Source organism: Phaenicophaeus curvirostris, chromosome 27 (assembly GCF_032191515.1).
Source record: "Phaenicophaeus curvirostris isolate KB17595 chromosome 27, BPBGC_Pcur_1.0, whole genome shotgun sequence".
NCBI lineage: Eukaryota > Metazoa > Chordata > Aves > Cuculiformes > Cuculidae > Phaenicophaeus > Phaenicophaeus curvirostris.
In genome coordinates this window covers 4,946,537-4,965,085 of record NC_091418.1, presented here as the reverse complement: position 1 = coordinate 4,965,085, position 18,549 = coordinate 4,946,537, and the positions used below count along the sequence as shown (strand labels likewise).

General features: G+C 46.8%; 1 protein-coding gene across 1 annotated transcript in view; it reads left to right on the top strand.

Annotated features, from left to right (window-relative positions):
* The first annotated feature begins 912 nt into the window (after window positions 1–912).
* The window catches only part of LOC138731463 (gastrokine-1-like), a 46,933-nt gene continuing 29,296 nt past the window's right edge, over window positions 913–18,549 (top strand). Inside the window, exons 1-2 of the mRNA XM_069877405.1 lie at window positions 913–936; window positions 1,546–1,599. Of these exons, the coding sequence (XP_069733506.1) occupies window positions 925–936; window positions 1,546–1,599 (66 nt within the window). The 5' untranslated portion in view covers window positions 913–924. The remainder of the gene's footprint in view (window positions 937–1,545; window positions 1,600–18,549) is intronic.

Genomic DNA, 18,549 nt, shown 5'->3' with positions numbered 1-18,549 from the left:
CCATCACTTGCCCTCACAGATTTTACAAGATGCTCGTGAATGTGAGAGAATCTGATCTCTGAGGGGTTTAACACAATATTCCCACTTGGGATGCCGAACATGAGAATGGAATGCTGTGAGGCTCGGTGCCTTGACCGCTTCCCAGGGGAGCTGTTCCAGTGCTCCACCACCCTACCAGTGAAAAATCTCTTCCTAATATCCACCCTTACCCTGCCCTGGCACATCCTCCTGCCATTCCCTTGGGTCTAGACCTTGTTCTAGACCAACTTTGCTGCCCCTTCTCTGATGTTGCCCTGGCACCACTTGTTAGAAGAGGCTTTTCTCTACAGAGGCTTTTCTCTTTCATCAGGTGCTGGATTCCAGCTGAAAGGGGAAGAACTCATTGTTGCCACCTCAAATAAGCAGCAGACCCTCAACTTGCAGGGACGTGTGGTATTTCAGTGTAAACTGCCCCTGTAGAGTAACACGATTCTCAGCAGCCACGTGGGATTTGGGCCATGGATTCTGGGGGCCCTGTGGTTACCTGGGCACACATGGCTCGTTTTAGAAAGCACAAAGGCCCTTGTTTATTTTGTCTACTGTGAGGCCTTGTTTTACACCCTTGGCTATCTCTGTCCAGTTTGAGGTAGGATTTCTGTGTGACTAGCACATGGCAGAAAGTTACTATAAAGCATACTTCATTTTTCATTGGAAATGGATTCTTATCTGAGAATTATCAGAGTCTGGCAGGTCAAAAATCCCCGTGTTTCTGAAGCACTTAAAGGAAAAATTGATTTTCAGTGACGTGCATATAGGAATGCAAATCACAAAATAATATTATTTCAACACTGAACTGTTCCAGCCCTAAATCTGAACATGTATATAAGGTGGATGGTTCACATCGCTTTTCATTCAGCCTGCACCAGCATCAGCTCTGCAGTCAAGATGAAACTCACTGTGAGTATGCAGCCTTCTTTATTCCTTGTAAACTTAAGCTCCGATCCAAATCCATTGCCTTTCTCTCTCTGAAGTGCCTACGTCTGCTTAGAGCAAAGAGATACTCTCTGGGGAGATGCCTTTCCTCCCGAATGAACAACTCTCACCCTGTTCACCTGATCAGACCGAGAGGTCAGGATCTCTTTCAAGGTTTAGCTGCATTTATTCAGCCTACAGGAAGCCCAATCCATGCTCATTGTTGTCAATGCCTTTGCCAAACTGGAGCAATGCAGTGATGGATCAACCACTTTCTTGGAATGCCTAAGCAGGAGGAATTGAATTCCTTCTCCCTGCTCTTCTAAAATAACCAGACACGAATGTACAGGTCTCAGAAGCAGCTTCAGATTCAGCTTTTTCAAAACCCAACATGCCATGTGTCTTGCTTGCATTCTCCCAGGGTAAAGCGAGGATGGTTCACTGCTGGTGACCACTGTCATTCCAGTCTGAAAGCAAAAGTGTCTCCCAGGAGTGCACTAAAACACCAGATTGGGGAAAAGGCACCAGGATTCTCATAACCAGGTTTGACAGCCAGACCTGCAGTTCCTGTTTTCTTTCTGATTTCCATTTCAGATTGTGACTACCGTCCTCCTTGGACTCCTGCTGACTCCAGCCCTTGCTGATAATGTGAGTAGAATGGCAAGGTTATGCCTAAGTTCTTGCTTTTTCCCTTGTCCCTGCTTCCTGAATATTCCTTGCTTCTCTCCCCATCCTTTTGGAGGGAAGGAATCTCACACTTTTTTCACACATAAAACTCCAGCCTCACCAGATTTAAAGTACAGAAATTATTCATTGAGTCTATAAAACCATTTTTTAGGGCTACTCCAGAATGCCACAGTCTTTCTTCTGTGTCGCTTTTAAAATGTTGTGGTCGCCAGTGGCGCTCCCTGTGGGAGCATTTGTTCTGTCAGAACCGTGATTTTCTAACATTTTAGGGAGACAACTGGCAGTCTGAAAGTGTTGTTTCATTTTGGTATCTAGAATTCGAACACTGGAAATGAAAATTCAGGTGGAGGTAGCCAAACTATAAATGACGTACTCGTAACTGATGAAACACAAACTGTAAAAATGCCCATTGATGGAGGCTACCAAACTCTGACCCTCAACAGTAAACAGCGTGTGGCAACTGTCCAGCAGGAGAGCAACCAGGGCTCATGGAAAGCCATTGGAAACTACAAAACGGTGAGTGGCAAAGTGCATGCGTTTTCAGAAAATGAACAAGGAGAGCAGCTCCTCTAAAGCTGACCAAAATACAGGACTTGTTTTGAGTCCCAGGCTTTGGAGGAAAACTACCTGCATTTATTATTCTTTTACTATAGTCTTTATTCCAACCTTAATTCCTGAAGAGCTGAATTCCTGCCTGCCAATGATTTTATTTCACAGGGTGCGGTTGCAATCAAATTGCTGTCAGAGAGAGTCTGCTACGTTTCCAAAGTGAACCCAATGGAGATGCCTAAATTTGATGAACTTCCCAGACTGGCTGAAGAGAGCACGGTAAGATTAAAAAGAGAGTTGTTATTTGCAAAGTTGTGCTGTAATGCTGAGTAAACTGATATCAGAGACTGTGCCTTTTTCAAAAGCTTTTAAACCAACAGTTATTTTCAAAGCCATTCAGATGGCACCATTGATGAGGCAGTTGCATCAAAGTCTGAGCCATTTGACATGAACACAATCTGAAGGCACAGAAAAGTCAGAATACTCATTTTCAGATGCTGCACTGGAAAGCATTCATGTCTTTTCTGTGCTGTAGATGAGGAAGGACAAATAATCCAGTAATAAGGAAAAAGGTTTAAATAAGATTTGAAGCTTCCAGACCTTTTTCATCAGAACCCAGCACCACGTTAGCCTGAGTTCAGTCCCCAGACTTACCACAGACACTGTGAAAAACTCTCCTGACATTCCACATACCAGCCCTTTGCAGACACGGACTTCCCCTGAAGTCTGAGAACAGAGTGCCTACAAAAATCCTGGCTTTAGAGAGAAAGAAGGGATGGCAGGAACGAAACAGGGAAGAGTCATGCATATACCTGCTTGAGCAGAAACATTCACCTCCAGCTGAATTTGCAGGCTGGCTTGTAGTAAAGTACATTTTGGTGCTCCCTGAAGCTTAGCTCAGCTCCTTGCTTACTAGCATGAAAGAAGCGTATTTGTGAAGGCTTTCATGAACCATTTGAAATAAAGCACTCAGCGCAGTTCAGAGTAATCTGTTCCCCTAGAACTGTCAGGGCTTTCAGAGAGGTCACAAGCAGAGCTCATCAATGATGTCAGTGTAATTGTACCTGCCAAGGGTGCTACCACCCCCTCTGGTTCTGGATGAGAAGGCAGAAGGACTAGGCTTCTGCCACGACTCGCAGTTACAGCAAGAGCACCTCAGGAGCAAAAGAGTAGTGAGTGACTTTGGAGGAGGTCTGTGTTTAAACACTGGCTGCCCCACTCTCTTTCTGTGCTGCTGTTTCATTGAGCTTCCAGTTCTCTTGAGCCTCCCTCCACCCTGGCTCCCTTGGACACATCAGCCACAGGAGCTGCCTTCAGGGCTTGCTAATGGTCCCTTGGCCACGCGGTTCATTGAGAGACTGCACTAAACGTGGTTTGGGTGAAACACCAAGCACCGAGCCATTGTTCCAGAAATAGGAACGTGCATAGTATTAAATGGATCAGGTCACTGATCTTGTTAAATGATGTTATTTGATGTTTAGAACAAGGAAAGTCAAAGACAACTTGCAAAGGACTTCACGTTTGTCATCAAGAGACCCATCTATGACCTCAGTTCTTATGGTCAAGACATCGTTGATCTGTGCAGAGGACTCCCATCCTACGTGGCTGATAAAGTTAATGGTGAGTACAAACAAATGGATTCTCTCTATAAGTAGCCATGCAATTTTTCCCCCTGGGGAACAACACACAAGTGCTGCTGTTCCAGCCAGGGATGGACACAAATCAAGAACCTCAGAGCTGCTGTGTCAGGGTACAGGGATAAGGTTTTCCAATGAACCACTGTCCTGCTGCTCAGGGACTGATGATCAGTTCCCAAGGAATCCCACTAAGCGCTCATTTTTTGCCACCTCCTCACTGCGTGCTCTGCTTTGGTTCCAGGGGGGCTCCACTTGATCAAACACAGGAGTGCAATGTACCAGGTTTTAAGGGCTGCCAAGGAATGCCCAGGGCACTTAACACCAACTTAGCTCTTTCCTCATGCCATGTTTTTTCTTTTCTTTTTCCTCAAGGACCCCAAAATCAATACAATCAAGGATCATGCCTTGAAGTTGATGTCCTGAGAAATTTGCATGTTCGATTCTGCCATCAGCCGGAGCAGATTGTGAAGCAAGGCTCTGAAACCAACTGAACTGAGTACGGGTGCTCCATAGCTGCTGCACCAAGGCAACCCCAATGCTGTTCTTCCCTGGCATCTCTTCTTTAGAGAGTTTTGTTCTTGGTGATTGAAATGCTGAAACAGATCAATTGATGACCATTTCTTTCAAATAAACACCTTTAGCATGGCTTGTCTCTGGCTGCTGTCTCATTTCCTTATCCTTGATCGACTACGAACACATCCAGAAAACTATTTGGACTGCAAATCCTCTGCTCATTTTGAAGCCTTTGAAAGCTCTTTTCAAAACCTGCTCATAACACAGGGGTCACCCAGTGAGGTGGGCAGGGGGCAGCATGTGTTCAGTGCAGATAAGGCACACAGAGTTAAGCCTAAGATGCTTCACATTAAAACCTTACTTCATCTCGTAAGAAAGGTAGAAAGAAAGGAAGGAGGATGCAAAAACTTCATCTCTTTCAGGGTAGAGGAGCAGGGTTGGTAATATTTACAGACTTTTTCTGTGCCTAAAACAGAGTCCTCCAATTGTTCCAGTCTATAGCGAGGACTGGCTAGAGACAACACTTTCAACCCTCAGATGGATGAATCTTTGTTTCAAAGATGCCTACACAATGTCAACACAATTCTTGACCCTCAAAAGACAGTGCAGAATCCCCAGCTGTCTCCTCCCAAACACCTCCAACCCACCCTGAAGATGCAAGATAATGCTGGCTTAGTTTTCCTTCCTTAACAATGCAGTGGCATGAGGAAGGGAGATGAAATGGTTATTCCATTTATGATGCCAGAGACATGCAGAAAGACACTTAGCACTTCTCCAATACCTGATCCTGGATTCTCTGTATGTCCAGTCTTCCAGGAGCATAGATGTCACATCATCTAGCTAGGAACCCAGTAATGTTTCTGCTGAATTAATGAGCACATTCGACTAAGTGTTTATGTCAGATCTGTCAGCTCTAGGCTAAAGAGAATCCTCTCTAATTTGACCCAGCTTGATGCTTGATGCTTGCTGTTACATGGTTCTCCTGTTTTGAACAAGAGGGTCCTAGATGGATGCATTTATCTTGGACAGTTGTCACCTAACAACACTTTTCTCTCCCCCAGTCTGGCAGTTGGCACCTGAACTCAGATTTCTTTGATGGTCAAGCCACTGTCATAGAGAAGAATCAAAACTTCAGAAAGCAAGAAGCCAATCCCAAGCATTCAGAAGTGAAAAAGGTTAGAAAGGAATTAAATTATGATTTTTCCTAATTTTTATTCCCCTCTTGCAGATCCCCAGAGGCTTTATTCTATAGCCGTTTGAAAGGATCTAGAGTTTGTTTAGAACCCTCTTGGGCAAAAGTGTCTGAACTGGATTGGAACAGATTAGAACACATCAGTCCTGGTAGAGAAGAGAGAGAGAGGGGTTTGTTGCTGATGATCTCCTTCCTTTTTGCTATTATTTAATTCCTTCACACACCATTTTTTCTTATTTTGCTCAGGCTGAGGCTAAATACAACAGAAAGAGGCAGGAACCCAGGTTTAGCAGGGATTTTCACTTATTTTTATCCATTTTACTGTATCCTAGCAAAATCTTCCAGCGCTTGTCATGCTCCACTTGCCTTCTAACTGGCATTTCTCTATTTCATTCCTCTTCCAGAAGGGGCTGTAGAGAAACATTTTAGTAGCAGGAGTATGTGCATTGTAATGCCAAGGGTACAGGAATGAAAGAGAGGAAACTTCAGCCACCTGGTATACAACGATTTGGGATTTTTAAAAGCCGTGGCTGCCCCCTGCACATACTCCTCTGCATTACATCCCATAAAATGCAAAGCATGCAGGAATAAGAGCAACACTGAAGACAGCAGACAAACCTCAGCCAAAGGAGGCGCGTAAGCGTGATGAGGAGACGAAAAATGTGATAACACAGCTGAGGCTGTAGAGGGTTAAGTTTTCCATTTATCACTTCAGTCCAAGCTCTGGTTTGGAGCACATCAGGATAGTCAACCTCTTCCTAACCAAGTTGTTGTGGATGAACAGGGTCAGTTAGGATAGAACGCCTCCCCTCACAGAGAAAAGGTCACATTCTCCATGGTGACAGCACTTTGAAAAGGGCTTGTCAGGCACCTAACAGGGAGGGAGGGTCTAACTTTAAATCCCATAGGATGATGTGAAATGTGGGAAATCAACTTGAATCTTTCAGTCTGTGTGTCTCTGCTCCCTCCTGCTGGCCACATGTGATTATCCTTTCGCCTGAAAAGCTGAGGAAACCAAAGTGCAGGTCTCTCCACTTCTCTCCAAAGTCTGTTCCCATGCTGTCTGGTGGTTTCCCTTGAGACCCATCCTGCTGCTTGTCCTCCTCTTTGCTCAGGTTGTTGCTTTTGCTAAGAATTGTTTAAAGACAAATTGCACTCTCTGAGCAACAAAAGCAGCTCCAAAGCCCGACTCAGGTGCACTGGCAGCCCAGTCAGAAATGTGACCTGGTGCCCACACACCTGCTGCATCTCCTGAAGCTGCTTCACTCCAGGGGGCAATCAGCCTCTCCCACATGGTTAACGCCTCCACCCAAGGATTATATGGCAGATGATGTGACAGAGGGTTTGAGAGGGAAGGCTGGGAGCCCCTGTGCCCAGGATCTCCTTTTAGCTCCTGCTGGGGTGGGGGCTGCTCTGACTGGGGCACAGTCTTGCTTTTGAGCTGTTCCACTCAGGTTTTAGAGCTTGTGGTAGGAGACTGACAACACAAGTGGAGCTGAATCTGTGTTTTCCAGCAAGTTTTGTTGGGAGAAGGAGGGTTTAGGCTCTTGCAGCTGCAATGAGTTTGGTGAGGATGGTGTGAGGGGAGCCCGTGTCAGAGGCTCAGACCTTGCTTGATATTTCTGAGGTGTGAGAACACACAAGGGCTGAAGCCTGGCATGGCTTGTCACTCTGACTTGTGGGAAGCTGCACCAGGTTTTTAGGGTCTGTAAACCCCGAGGTTGCCTACGTGGGAAGCCAGGATGCCTGTGCCCAGCGCCTGTGGCCGCTGTCAGCAAGCGGCTTCTCGTGTGGTGCCTCAAGCTGCCCTGAGGTGTGTTCAGGGCACTCAGTTCATGAAGCAGAAGCTTCATCCAGATGCTCTGCTGGAGTTTCTGCCACAAGGCGGCATTCTCTGAGCTGGTTTTGCTAAGGCAAATCAAACCTTCCCATCCTTAATAATAACAACGATAACTGTGAGGGGGAGTGAGGGGGGTGAAGCCTCAGACCCTCCCTGTATTTTCTGTATTTTCTGAAGAAAGCAAGATTTGTGAGGAGGCTGCTCCTTCTCTTGCCAAACAAGGGTGCTGCTGTGGGAGCTGCAAGGGAGCCTGAGGGTCGAGTGCCTTTAAAAAACAAAGAGAAAGGGAGTTTGAAGCCTCTGGAAATCTGAAACCCAGAAAGAGGAGGGCAAGGGAAACAAGAGGGAGAGTCCTGCAATTCCTGAGGACAACTGTTGCAAGTGGAGTTTTAAGGAATAAAATATAGAAGCACGCATTGAAAGGTCACTGGATGGCTTTTGTGGAGAGCCCTGTGAAATAAAGGAGCCTCGGAAGAAGAGATTTCTTTTTCTCCTCCTCTCTGGATATAATGGCCATTGCAAAGCAAAGCATCTTGCGATTTGGCTTCAAATGCCTCTTGCTGGCAGCTCTGGTGCTGGCCTGTGACGGACAAGGTGGGAAGAGAGAGAACGGTGGTCCTGCCTGTTACGGAGGATTTGATTTGTATTTCATTCTAGACAAGTAAGTCAGTTCTACTCTGCTCCTGTTCAAAGAAAGCTTTCTCTGGGTGTGAACTGAATGGCACTGAGTGGCAGCGAGGAGACTTTCTGTGGATTTGGGTTTTGTAGAAGTCCCTGTGTCCACAAGGGACCTGCACAGCTCCTTCCTACTTGGGCTTTGCTTTTGTCGTGGTGGCTTCTTTGGGATGTCTGGTAGGGAATCCCACTGTGCTCTGTAACTCCAGCTCTTAGAGAATTTGCTGCAGCTGAAAGAGAAGCTGTGGTGTGTACTTGACCCCAGAGCTTCTGCAAGGAGTGAAGAGATATTCAGCTTTGCTCCTGGAGTCTTTGGAGAGACAAAGGATGTTCTTTTTTCGCTCATTTGTGTTATGTTTTTTAAGCACTGAATAAAAAGATGCTGCAAAGCTTTCTGAGTCAGTGTCACTTCTGAAAGTAAGTCAAAACCATGGAAGCCTAAGGAGAATCTGGATCAGCCTCAGTCTGTGCATCCAGTGCCTTCCTGCCCTCCTGGCACCTGCAGTGCATGTAGCTGCGTGAAGTCTTTGCCAAAGAGTTTTTGGGCTTGATTCTGCTTTCTTCCACTTGGTGAGTTACATAGAACCATGGGTGTTCTGAGAAGGTGCAATGCCCACTGTGGAAATGAGGAGTCTGAGCAGTGGGAGAAAGACAAACTGTGAGCAGGTTTGAGTTCCTTCCCCTTTGGGTAATGGGGCATTTTGTCTCAGTGAGCAGGAGAAAAGCACCTGCTGGAGGGTGGGGTTCAGCCAGAGCATGGCTTTCCATGTCTGGAACCACGTGGAGGGTCTCTCAGCCCTGGATGTTGTTGAGTTGTACAAAATGCCAGCACAGTTGGCCATAGGATGTATCCCTCTCTGGCTGAAAGCATGACAGTTTATGTACTCTTAATTTCCATCTATTTGGCTTATCTCCCCCAAGGGAATTTGTCAGCCTCATTATGAGCCTTTTCTGAAGGTGCAAGTTGACAGCATCAAGCATCCAGCAGCAAAGTGTTGGCTCGCTGCTCACCTGGTTTCTCTTTGGGAACTTGAAGGGATAGCGATTTTCAATGTGGATTTTATTGTCTTGCAGTCAGGCTTTAGAAACATTCATCCTGCTCAGGGTTCTTGGCCTGCCTTGTGAGAGGCTCTACAAGTGTCTGTTGCTGTGGGGCTTCTGAATTCCAGACCTGAAAGCTACAGGGAGCCGTCGGGTCTATGATTCTATGGTGATAGCAGGAGGCACTTGAGCCTTTCTTGCTTTAGCAGGATGCAAGTGCCATTTACCCTTGAGTCTCCTTTGCATTTAGAAGGATTCCTGGTGGTTCACCTTGACTGGGAAGCCCAGGGCAAGGCTCCTATTGCTGCTGGGTCTTGGCTAAGATATTAGTTCCTGTTGAATTAAAATGCAAGTGGCAATCAGAGAATGTTACATGTACAGTGAGCTCTGACTGTATCACCACAATGATGTACTTCTTTCTCTCCTTCTCCATCCCTCAGCTGAGAATGTGCTTCATTGTTTTTTGAACATGAGGGGTGGTGGAGAAAATTGTTCACAGACATTTGTACCTAATGACGCTGAGTCCCCTTTCGGGCTATATAAGGGGAACATGAGTTTGCAAACTCGTATGGAACGACAGCAAAGGGCACGGTTAGGATGTAGAGGGACTGATAGAAATGCTATGAAAGAAGAAGCACTTTTGGAGCAGGTAAAGGAGCACCTCTGAAAGGGCTGCTGCTGTAGCAGGCACAGCTGAGAAACAAATCCAGACTGTCAGAGCCTAGATGTAACTTTATAACTCTCTTTCTATTGTAGAATCATCGAATAACCAGGTTGGAAGAGACCCACCAGATTATCGAGTCCAACCATTCTTATCAAACACTAAACCATGCCCCTTAGCACCTCGTCCACCCGCCCCTTAAACACCTCCAGGGAAGGTGACTCAACCCCCTCCCTGGGCAGCCTTGGACAGGGACCAATGATCCTTTCTGTGAAAAATTTTTTCCTAATGTCCAGCCTAAATCTCCCCTGGTGGAGCTTGAGGCCATTCCCTCTCGTCCTGTCCCCTGTCACTGGGGAGAAGAGCCCAGCTCCCTCCTCTCCACAACCTCCTCTCAGAGAGTTGCAGAGAGCAATGAGGTCTCCCCTCAGCCTCCTCTTCTCCAGGCTAAACACCCCCAGCTCTCTCAGACACTCCTCATAAGGCCTGTTCTCCAGCCCCTTCTCCAGCTTCGTTGCTCTTCTCTGGACTCGCTCCAGAGCCTCAACATCCTTCTTGTGGGGAGGGGCCAGAAGTGACCCCAGGATTCGAGGAGCAGTCTCCCCAGGGCCGAGTCCAGAGGGAGAAGAACCTCCCTGGCCCTGCTGGCCACGCCGTGTCTGATCCAAGCCAAGATGCCATTGGCCTTCTTGGCCCCCTGGGCCCCTGCTGGCTCCTGTTCAACCAACACCCCCAGGTCCTTCTCCTCCAGGCAGCTCTCCAGCCAGACTTCTCCTAGTCTGTAGCACTGCATAGGGTTGTTGTGCCCCAAGTGCAGGACCCGGCACTTGGCGTTGTTAAACCTCATCCCATTGGTCTCAGCCCATGGATCCAGCCTGTTCAGATCCCTTTGGAGCCTCCCGACCCTCCAGCAGATCAACACTTCCACCCAGCTTAGTGTCGTCCGCAAACTTGCTCAGGGTGCACTAGATGCCTTCATCCAGGTTATTGATAAAGACATTGAACAGGGCTGGACCCAGCACTGAGCCCTGGGGGACACCACTTGTCACTGGCCTCCAGCTGGGGTAACTCCATTTCCCACCACTCTCTGGGCCCTCCAGCCAACCAGTTTTCCACCCAGGAGAGTGTGTGCCTGTCCAGGCCAGAGGCTGACAGTTTCTCAAACAGAATGCTGTGAGAAACTGTGTCAAAGGCTTTACTGAAGTCCAGGAAGATACATCCACAGCCTCTCCCTCGTCCAGCAGCCGAGTCACTTTGTCATAGAAGGCGATCAGGTTAGTTTGACAAGACCTGCCTTTTGTGAACCTGTGTTGACTGGGCCTGATCCCCCGGTTCTCTTGCATGTGCTTCATGATCGCACTCAAGATCACCTGCTCCATGACTTTCCCTGGCACTGAGGTCAGACTGACAGGCCTGGAGTTCCCTGGGTCCTCCCTGCGACCCTTCTTGTAGATGGGCACAACATCAGCCTCCAGTCCAGTAGAACTTCCCCAGTCTTCCAGGACTGTTGGAAGATGATGGAAAGAGGTCTGGCCAGCACATCCACCAGCTCCATCAATACCCTTGGATGAATCCCGTCTGGCCCCATAGACTTGTGACTGTCTAGTCGGGCTAGCAAGGCTCTGACCACCTCCTCTTGGATCATGGGAGCCTCATTTTGCTCCTCTAGCTCCTGGGTTTGTACACAGACGAACAATTTTCTTTACAATCTTAGTTTATGCAAGAGCAGTGGACAGTGTTGCTGGGCAAAAGGACTCAGACATTTATACCGGCCAAGTGAAAAACCAAGATGTCTGGCAAATTTTCCACAGCAAACAAGGCAAATAAGCTATTATGCAATGGCTCTGTACAGCTTTATCCAATTCAGAGAACTATGAAAACCCACATTCTGAGTAAGAGTTGTCACTAAATGCCCATTGCTAGTGCTCCTCCCCTACTCAGATGTTGTTGTCTCCAGTTATGCCCCCTTTCTAGAATCAGCCCTTAGTCCATAATCACGTTCCACATTTGTGAAGAGGCTCTGTGAAGATGCAGAACCATGCCTGAAGAGAGGGAAGCAGATCCCAAGGGAATGAGCTCAGAAAGGAAGGTTCATGAAAGAACTCAGTCATTTCTGTCAGTTAGAACTACATCCTGATTGCCAGGAACTCGCTTAACGCGTTTAACATCACAAAATTAACACCTTTGTTGACTTAATAGATGGTATCAATTGTGGATAAAATATCTGGGTGAAAGTTTTGCCATGTAGGCACAAAGCGCCACTGCAAATTCTATCAGGCATCTGTTCTCTCATTGTGATATTCTTTTTCCTGTTGAAAACTTAGTATCAAATACTTCGAGCTTTCCACAATAGGTTTTCTGCCATCTTCCTGTAGGCAGTGAATTCAATCAGGCTGATATCAAAACCTCCTCTTATCAAAGCCCAGCCTCAGGAAACCTGTTGTGACTCTGTGAACACAGGGCATGTGCCAATAAGGCAAGGACATTTTTTTATTACCTTTAGGATACTGCTGTATAAAACACTCTGTGTAGGAGTAGAGACCAACTGCCAGCAGATATGCCTACCATGAAGTTCACTCTATGTATATGTATATCTATAAATAATTTCTTTCAAATACCTTTCAAAACTTGATTCATCAATGGAAAAAGAGAGTTGGTAGACGGGAAATAAACAACGTCTGCCTTGATGTTAGCACAGACTGTGGAAAGAATTCTGTGGAGAGGAACAAATATTAGCATGAAGGAATTGAAACCAAATTGAAGTGAAATATGGTAAATAACCCTCTACCTCTAGATCCCATTGTGACAGGTGAAGAAAAATGGATTCTGTAAGACAATCAACCGAAGCCATTCCCAAAATTTGCAAATGCATCCAGAAGGGAAAAAGCAGGCCTGTCACTCTGAAACACACAACCTGGAGACCAGCCGTCTTCAGGAAGGGTTTGGGCTCCAGCTGTGGACACAAGTCTAGGTTTTGTAGGCAGCTGCAGACAGATACAATACCAGCTACCACGTGTCCTGTCACAGCACAGTTTTGAGATTCAAAACCTGCGTTGCAGCTTAGGTTTGAGCACAAAGATTCACTGACTGGTGCTTGGAGTCCAAGCTTAGAGAGACGCAGCTCAATTTCTAAATGGCATTTCCTGGTAGAATTCCAACACAACGTTGGAGGAATTTCAACTACATTGTTCCCTTATTTTCTCAGTCCAAATCTAATCAGTGTTTCCTGTTCTTTCAGGATCTAACTACTTGAAGCCAAGTGTTTCATGACTCTAAGTTAAGATTGATGAGCCCCAGCCCTGCAGCTCCCTCACCTCAGCGATGGGCAGTGGGCGCTGCCCTTGGGGCACGACCCCAGCCCTGTATCACACAGACCCTGCAAGCACTGCTGGTTGTCAAGAACCAAGGACGTTCCCATCACTGGGCACCACGGCAGGAACCAAAAGTGTCCCTGGGGCTTGTGCCCTCGGGGTGGTGACAGCAAGACCAGATTTACAGAGATGTTGCACTGGTAGCACTGGATAGAAGTGACTTTCACTTATTTTGGGGCGGCCTGTGGTTACCTGGGCACACACAGAGCATTTTGAAAGGTACCAAGGCCCTTCTTTATTTTGTCAACTCTTGAGGCCTTGATTTACCCCCTAGGCTATCTGTGGCCATAGTCTGACGAGATACTTCTGCTCACTAGTACATGGGAAAAATTTACAATAAAATGTTTTGGATTTTTCCCTGCCAAAGGATTTTTAGAGTTGCTGTAGTTTGATGTGACTTTTCTGTGTGATTAGTAAATGGCAGAAAGTTACTATCGAGCATATTTGATTTTTCACTGCCAACGGATTCTTATCTGAGAGTAACCAGAGTCTGACAGGTCAAAAATCTCCATGTTAATGAAGCGCTTAAAGGAAAAATTAATTTTCAATGACATGCTGACAGGGATACAAATCACGAAATAATTTTATTTCAACACTGAACTGTTCCAGCCCTAAATCTGAACATGTATATAAGGTGGACGGTTCACATCGCTCATTCTGCCTGCACCAGCATCAGCTCTGCGGTCAAGATGAAGTTCACTGTAAGTATGCAGGCTCCTTTATTCCTTGTAAACTAAAGCTCTGATTCAAATCCTTTACCTTTCTCTCTCAGAAGCGTCTACATCCACTTAGACTAAAAGAGATACTCCTTGGGGAGTTGCCTCTCCTCCTGAGTGAGCAACTCTCACCCTGTTCACCTGATCAGACCAGGAGGTCAGGATCTCTTTCAAGGTTTAGCTGCATTTATTCAGCCTACAGGAAGCCCAATCCATGCTCATTGTTGTCAATGCCTTTGCCAAACTGGAGCAATGCAGTGATGGATCAACCACTTTCTTGGAGTCCCTAAGCAGGAGGAATTGAAGTCCTTCTCCTTGCTCTTCTAAAATACCTGGACACAACTGTGCAGGTCTCAGAAGCAGCTTCAGATTCAGCTCCTTCAAAACCCAACCTGCCATGTGCCTTCCTTGCATTCTCCCAGGGTAAAGCAAGGATGGTTCACTGCTGGTGACCACTGTCATTCCAGTCTGAAAGCAAAAGTGTCTCCCAGGAGTGCACTAAAACACCAGATTGGGGAAAGGCACCAGGATTCTCGTGACCAGGTTTGTCAGACAGACCTACAATTCCTGTTTTCTTTCTGATTTCCGTTTCAGATTGTGACTACCGCCCTCCTTGGGCTCCTGCTGACTCCAGCCCTTGCTGATACTGTGAGTAGAATGGCAAGGTTATGCCTAAGTTCTTGCTTTTTCCCTTGTCCCTGCTTCCTGAATATTCCCTGCTTCTCTCCCCATCCTTTTGGAGGAAAAGAATCTCAAACATTTTTTCACGCATAAAGCTCCAGCCCCACCAGAAGACGATTGTAAGATACTGAAATTTTTTGTTGAGTCTATAAAACCATTTCTTAGTGCTACTCCAGAATGCCTTTCTTCTGTGTCACTTTGAAAATGCCGTGGTGACCAGCAGTGCTTCCTCTGAGACAGAATTTGTTCTCTTAGAGTAGTGATTTTTGCTTTGGGGAGACAACTGACAGTCTAAATGTGTTGATTCATTTTGGTTTCTAGAATCAGGATACTGAAGGTAATCAGCACTCGAATGGAAATGACCAAGTCATCAACGAATTTGCCCAGAAGAGTCAAACCGTGACAAAGCAAGTCAGCATTGCTGGAGGATACCAAACTCTGACCCTCAACAGGCAACACCGCATTGCGACTATCCAGCAAGAGAATGCCCAGGGGTCATGGAAAGCCATTGTGAACTACAACTCGGTGAGTGGCACGAAGGATTCTTTGTCAGAAAATGAATGAAGACAGCAGGTCTTCTAAAGCTGACCAAAATACAGGACTTGATTCTTAAGCAGCTGAATTCCTACATGCCAATGATTTTATTTCACAGGGTGTGGTTGCAGCCAAAATGCTGCCACAGAGAGTCTGCTACATTTCCAAGATGAACAGAATGCAGCTGCCGAGCTTTGATGAACTTCCTGGCGTGGTTGACGAGGGCAAGGTGAGATGAAAAAGAAGTTCCTACTTGCAAAGTTGTGCAGTAATACAGAGATATCAGAGACTGTGCTGTTTTCAAAAGCTGTTAAATGTACAGTTACTTCCAAAGCCATTCAGATGGCACCATTGATGATGAATTTGTGTCAAAGTCAGTGATGTTTGACATGAACACAATCTGAAACCACTGAAAAGTCAGAATGTCCAGTTTCAGGTGCTGTAGTGGGGGGCTACATGTTTTTTCAAACTTGTAGGTGACACAGATATTCTGTATAATGTTGTGGATTATTTACATTTCAAGCTTTCCAAACTAGTTTTCAGAAGAACTCAGCACCATGTTAGCCTGAGTTCAGCCCCCAGAACTGCTAATGGTCCCCTTGTCACATGATGCATGAAAAGACTGCACTAAACACGGTTTAGGTGAAACACCAAGCACCGAGCCATCGTTCCAGAAATAGGAACATGCATAGCATTAAATGGATGAGGGCACTGATCTTACTGAACGATATTATTTGATGTTTAGGGCCCACAAGGTCAAAGACAATCTCCAAGGAAGTTCACATTCACCGTCGGGAGACGTGTCCGTGACCTCAGGTCTTATGGACAAGACGTCTTTGCTCTGTGCAGAGGACTCCCCACCTACACAGCTCATCTAGTTGATCGTGAGTACAGGAAAATGGATTCTATGACTAACCAGATTAATTTTTTCCCTTGGGGAATAACACACAAGTGCTGCTGTTCAGCTAGAGAAGTAAACAAATCAAGAACCTCAGGAGCTGCAGAGAGAGTTCGATACCTGTGCAGATCAGGATTGGAAGAGTGTTGAGTCACAACCTCCAAACTGATCTGAACCAACCCCTTCCTGCATGTAATAGTCAACTTCAAGGTGTCTCAAGTTTTGACCCAGAGTTTTGCAGGTGCCCTCACCTGCACTGCCAGGGTACAGGAAAAGGGTCATCCCAAGAACTGCTGTCCTTCAGTTCACAGACTGATGACCAGGTCCCGAGGAATCCCACCAAACACTCGGGTTTTGCTACACTAAGTCAAGTTGCCTCGTTCCCTGTAGGACTGCCAGAGGGGGAACGATCGCATTGCCTGGGAGTTTGATGACCTGCACTTCACAGCATTCTCTGACACTGTCAAACCCTCGCAGGGGCTGCTCTCTAGCACTGGCACAGCCCTGTGACGCACAGCAATATATACAACCAGCACAAAGCGTCGTAGTGCCCCTCTGTGCTTTTTCAGTATCTAGAAAGAGACTAGGTGTTACGCAGAGGAGTCAATCCTGGAGCAGCAGCAAAGAACTCTGAGCCTTACTGCAGGCAGATTGTCTGCCAACCCTGTTACGAGAAAGCTGCTCTAGAGATCAGGCAGAGGATGTTGCGTTCTGCCCTGGCAGCATCTGCACCTCCTCACTGCGTGCTCTGCTTTGGTTCCAGGGGGGCTCCATTTGATCAGACATGTGAGTGCAATGTGCCTGATATTAAGGGCTGCCAAGGAATGCCCAGGGCACTTAACACCAACTTAGCTCTTTCCTCATGCCATGTTTTTCTTTTCTTGTTCCTCAAGGACCCCAGAATGAATTCTTACAAGAAAATTGCGCTATAGTTGATCTCCTGGAACTTCTGGGCCTTCAGTACTGCAATCAGTATGGTTGGGACAGCGATGAAATCCTTAAATCCAACTAAACCTCGTATGGATGCTCCACAGCTGCTGCACAGCACAACTCCAATGCTGTTCTTCCCCGGCATCTCCTCTTTCGAGGGTTTCATTCTTGATGATGCAGATGGTGAAACAGATCAATCAGTGACCATTTATTTCAAATAAAGACCTTTAGCATGGTTTGTCTCTGGCTGCTTTTTCATTTCTGTATCCTTGATTGACTGTGAACAGATCAAGAAACATATTTGGGTTGCATCTCTTCTGTCTGTTTTGAGCCTTTAGGAAGCTCTTTTCAAGTCCTGCTTGTAACCCAGGACTCACCCAGCGAGGTGGGCAGGGGCCAGGGTGTGTTCAGCACAGATAAGGCACACAGAATGGAGAGCATTTCATAGAATCATGGAATGGTTTGGGTTTAATATCTTCATCAATGATATGGACAGCGAGGTCGAGGGCACCCTGTTTGCAGATGACACCAAGCTGAGCAGGGCACTTGCCACACTGGAAGCATGGGATGTCATCCATAGGGACCTGGACAGCTTGAAGAAGTGGGGCTGGGAGAACCTCATGATGTTCAACAGGGCCAAGTGCAAGGTCCTAGTCCTGGGTCAAGGCAATCCCCCAAATTTCAATACAGGATGGGTGATGATGTGATGGAGAACTATCCTGCAGAGGAATTGAGGTGCTGATTGGTGATAAGCTTGACATGAGCCGGCAGTATGCGTTCACAGGCCAGAAGGCCAACTGTTTCCTGGGCTGGATCAAAAGAAGAGTTGCCAGTAGATTGAGAGAGGTGGTTCTGCCCCTCTACTGTTCTCTTGTGACACTTCCTACAGAGTATTGCGCCCAGTTCTGGAATCCTCAACATAAGAAGGAGATGGAGCTGTTGGAACAGGTCCTGAGGGCTGAAGCACCTCCCATATGAGGACAGGCTGGGAGAGTACCCCAAAGTGCTTCTTGGCAGGGCTGCTCTCTAACCCTTCATCCCTTCATCCCCAGCCTGTATTGATACCAGGGGTGCCCTGACCCAGGTGCAGGACCTTGCACGTGGCCTTATTGAACCTCATGAGGTTCACATGGACTCACTTCTCAAGTTTGTCTAGGTCCCTCTGGATGGCAACCCATCCCGCAGGTACATCAACCGTACCACTCAACTGAGTGTCGTCTACAAACCTGCTAAGGATGCAATCAGTCCCACTGTCTGTGTTGTTGATGACGGTACTAAACAGTACTGGTCCCCAGAGGACACATTAGGGACACCATCTGTCACTGGTGTCTGTCTGGACATTGAGCCACTAATGCTACAATGGCACAGTAAATGGTGATGAAAAATTTATTCCATTTCATAGAATCATAGAATCACCTGGTTGGGAAAGACCCATTGGATCATCGAGTCCAACTATTCCTATCAAACACTAAACTATGTCCCCCAACACCTCATCCACCAGTCCCTTGAACCCCTCCAGGGAAGGGGACTCAACCCCCTCCCTGGGCAGCCTCTGTCAAGGACCAATGACCCTTTCCGTGAAATATTGTTTCCTAATGTCCAGCCTGAACCTCCCCTGGTGGAGCTTGAGGCCATTCCCTCTCGTCCTGTCCCCTGGCCCTTGGGAGAAGAGC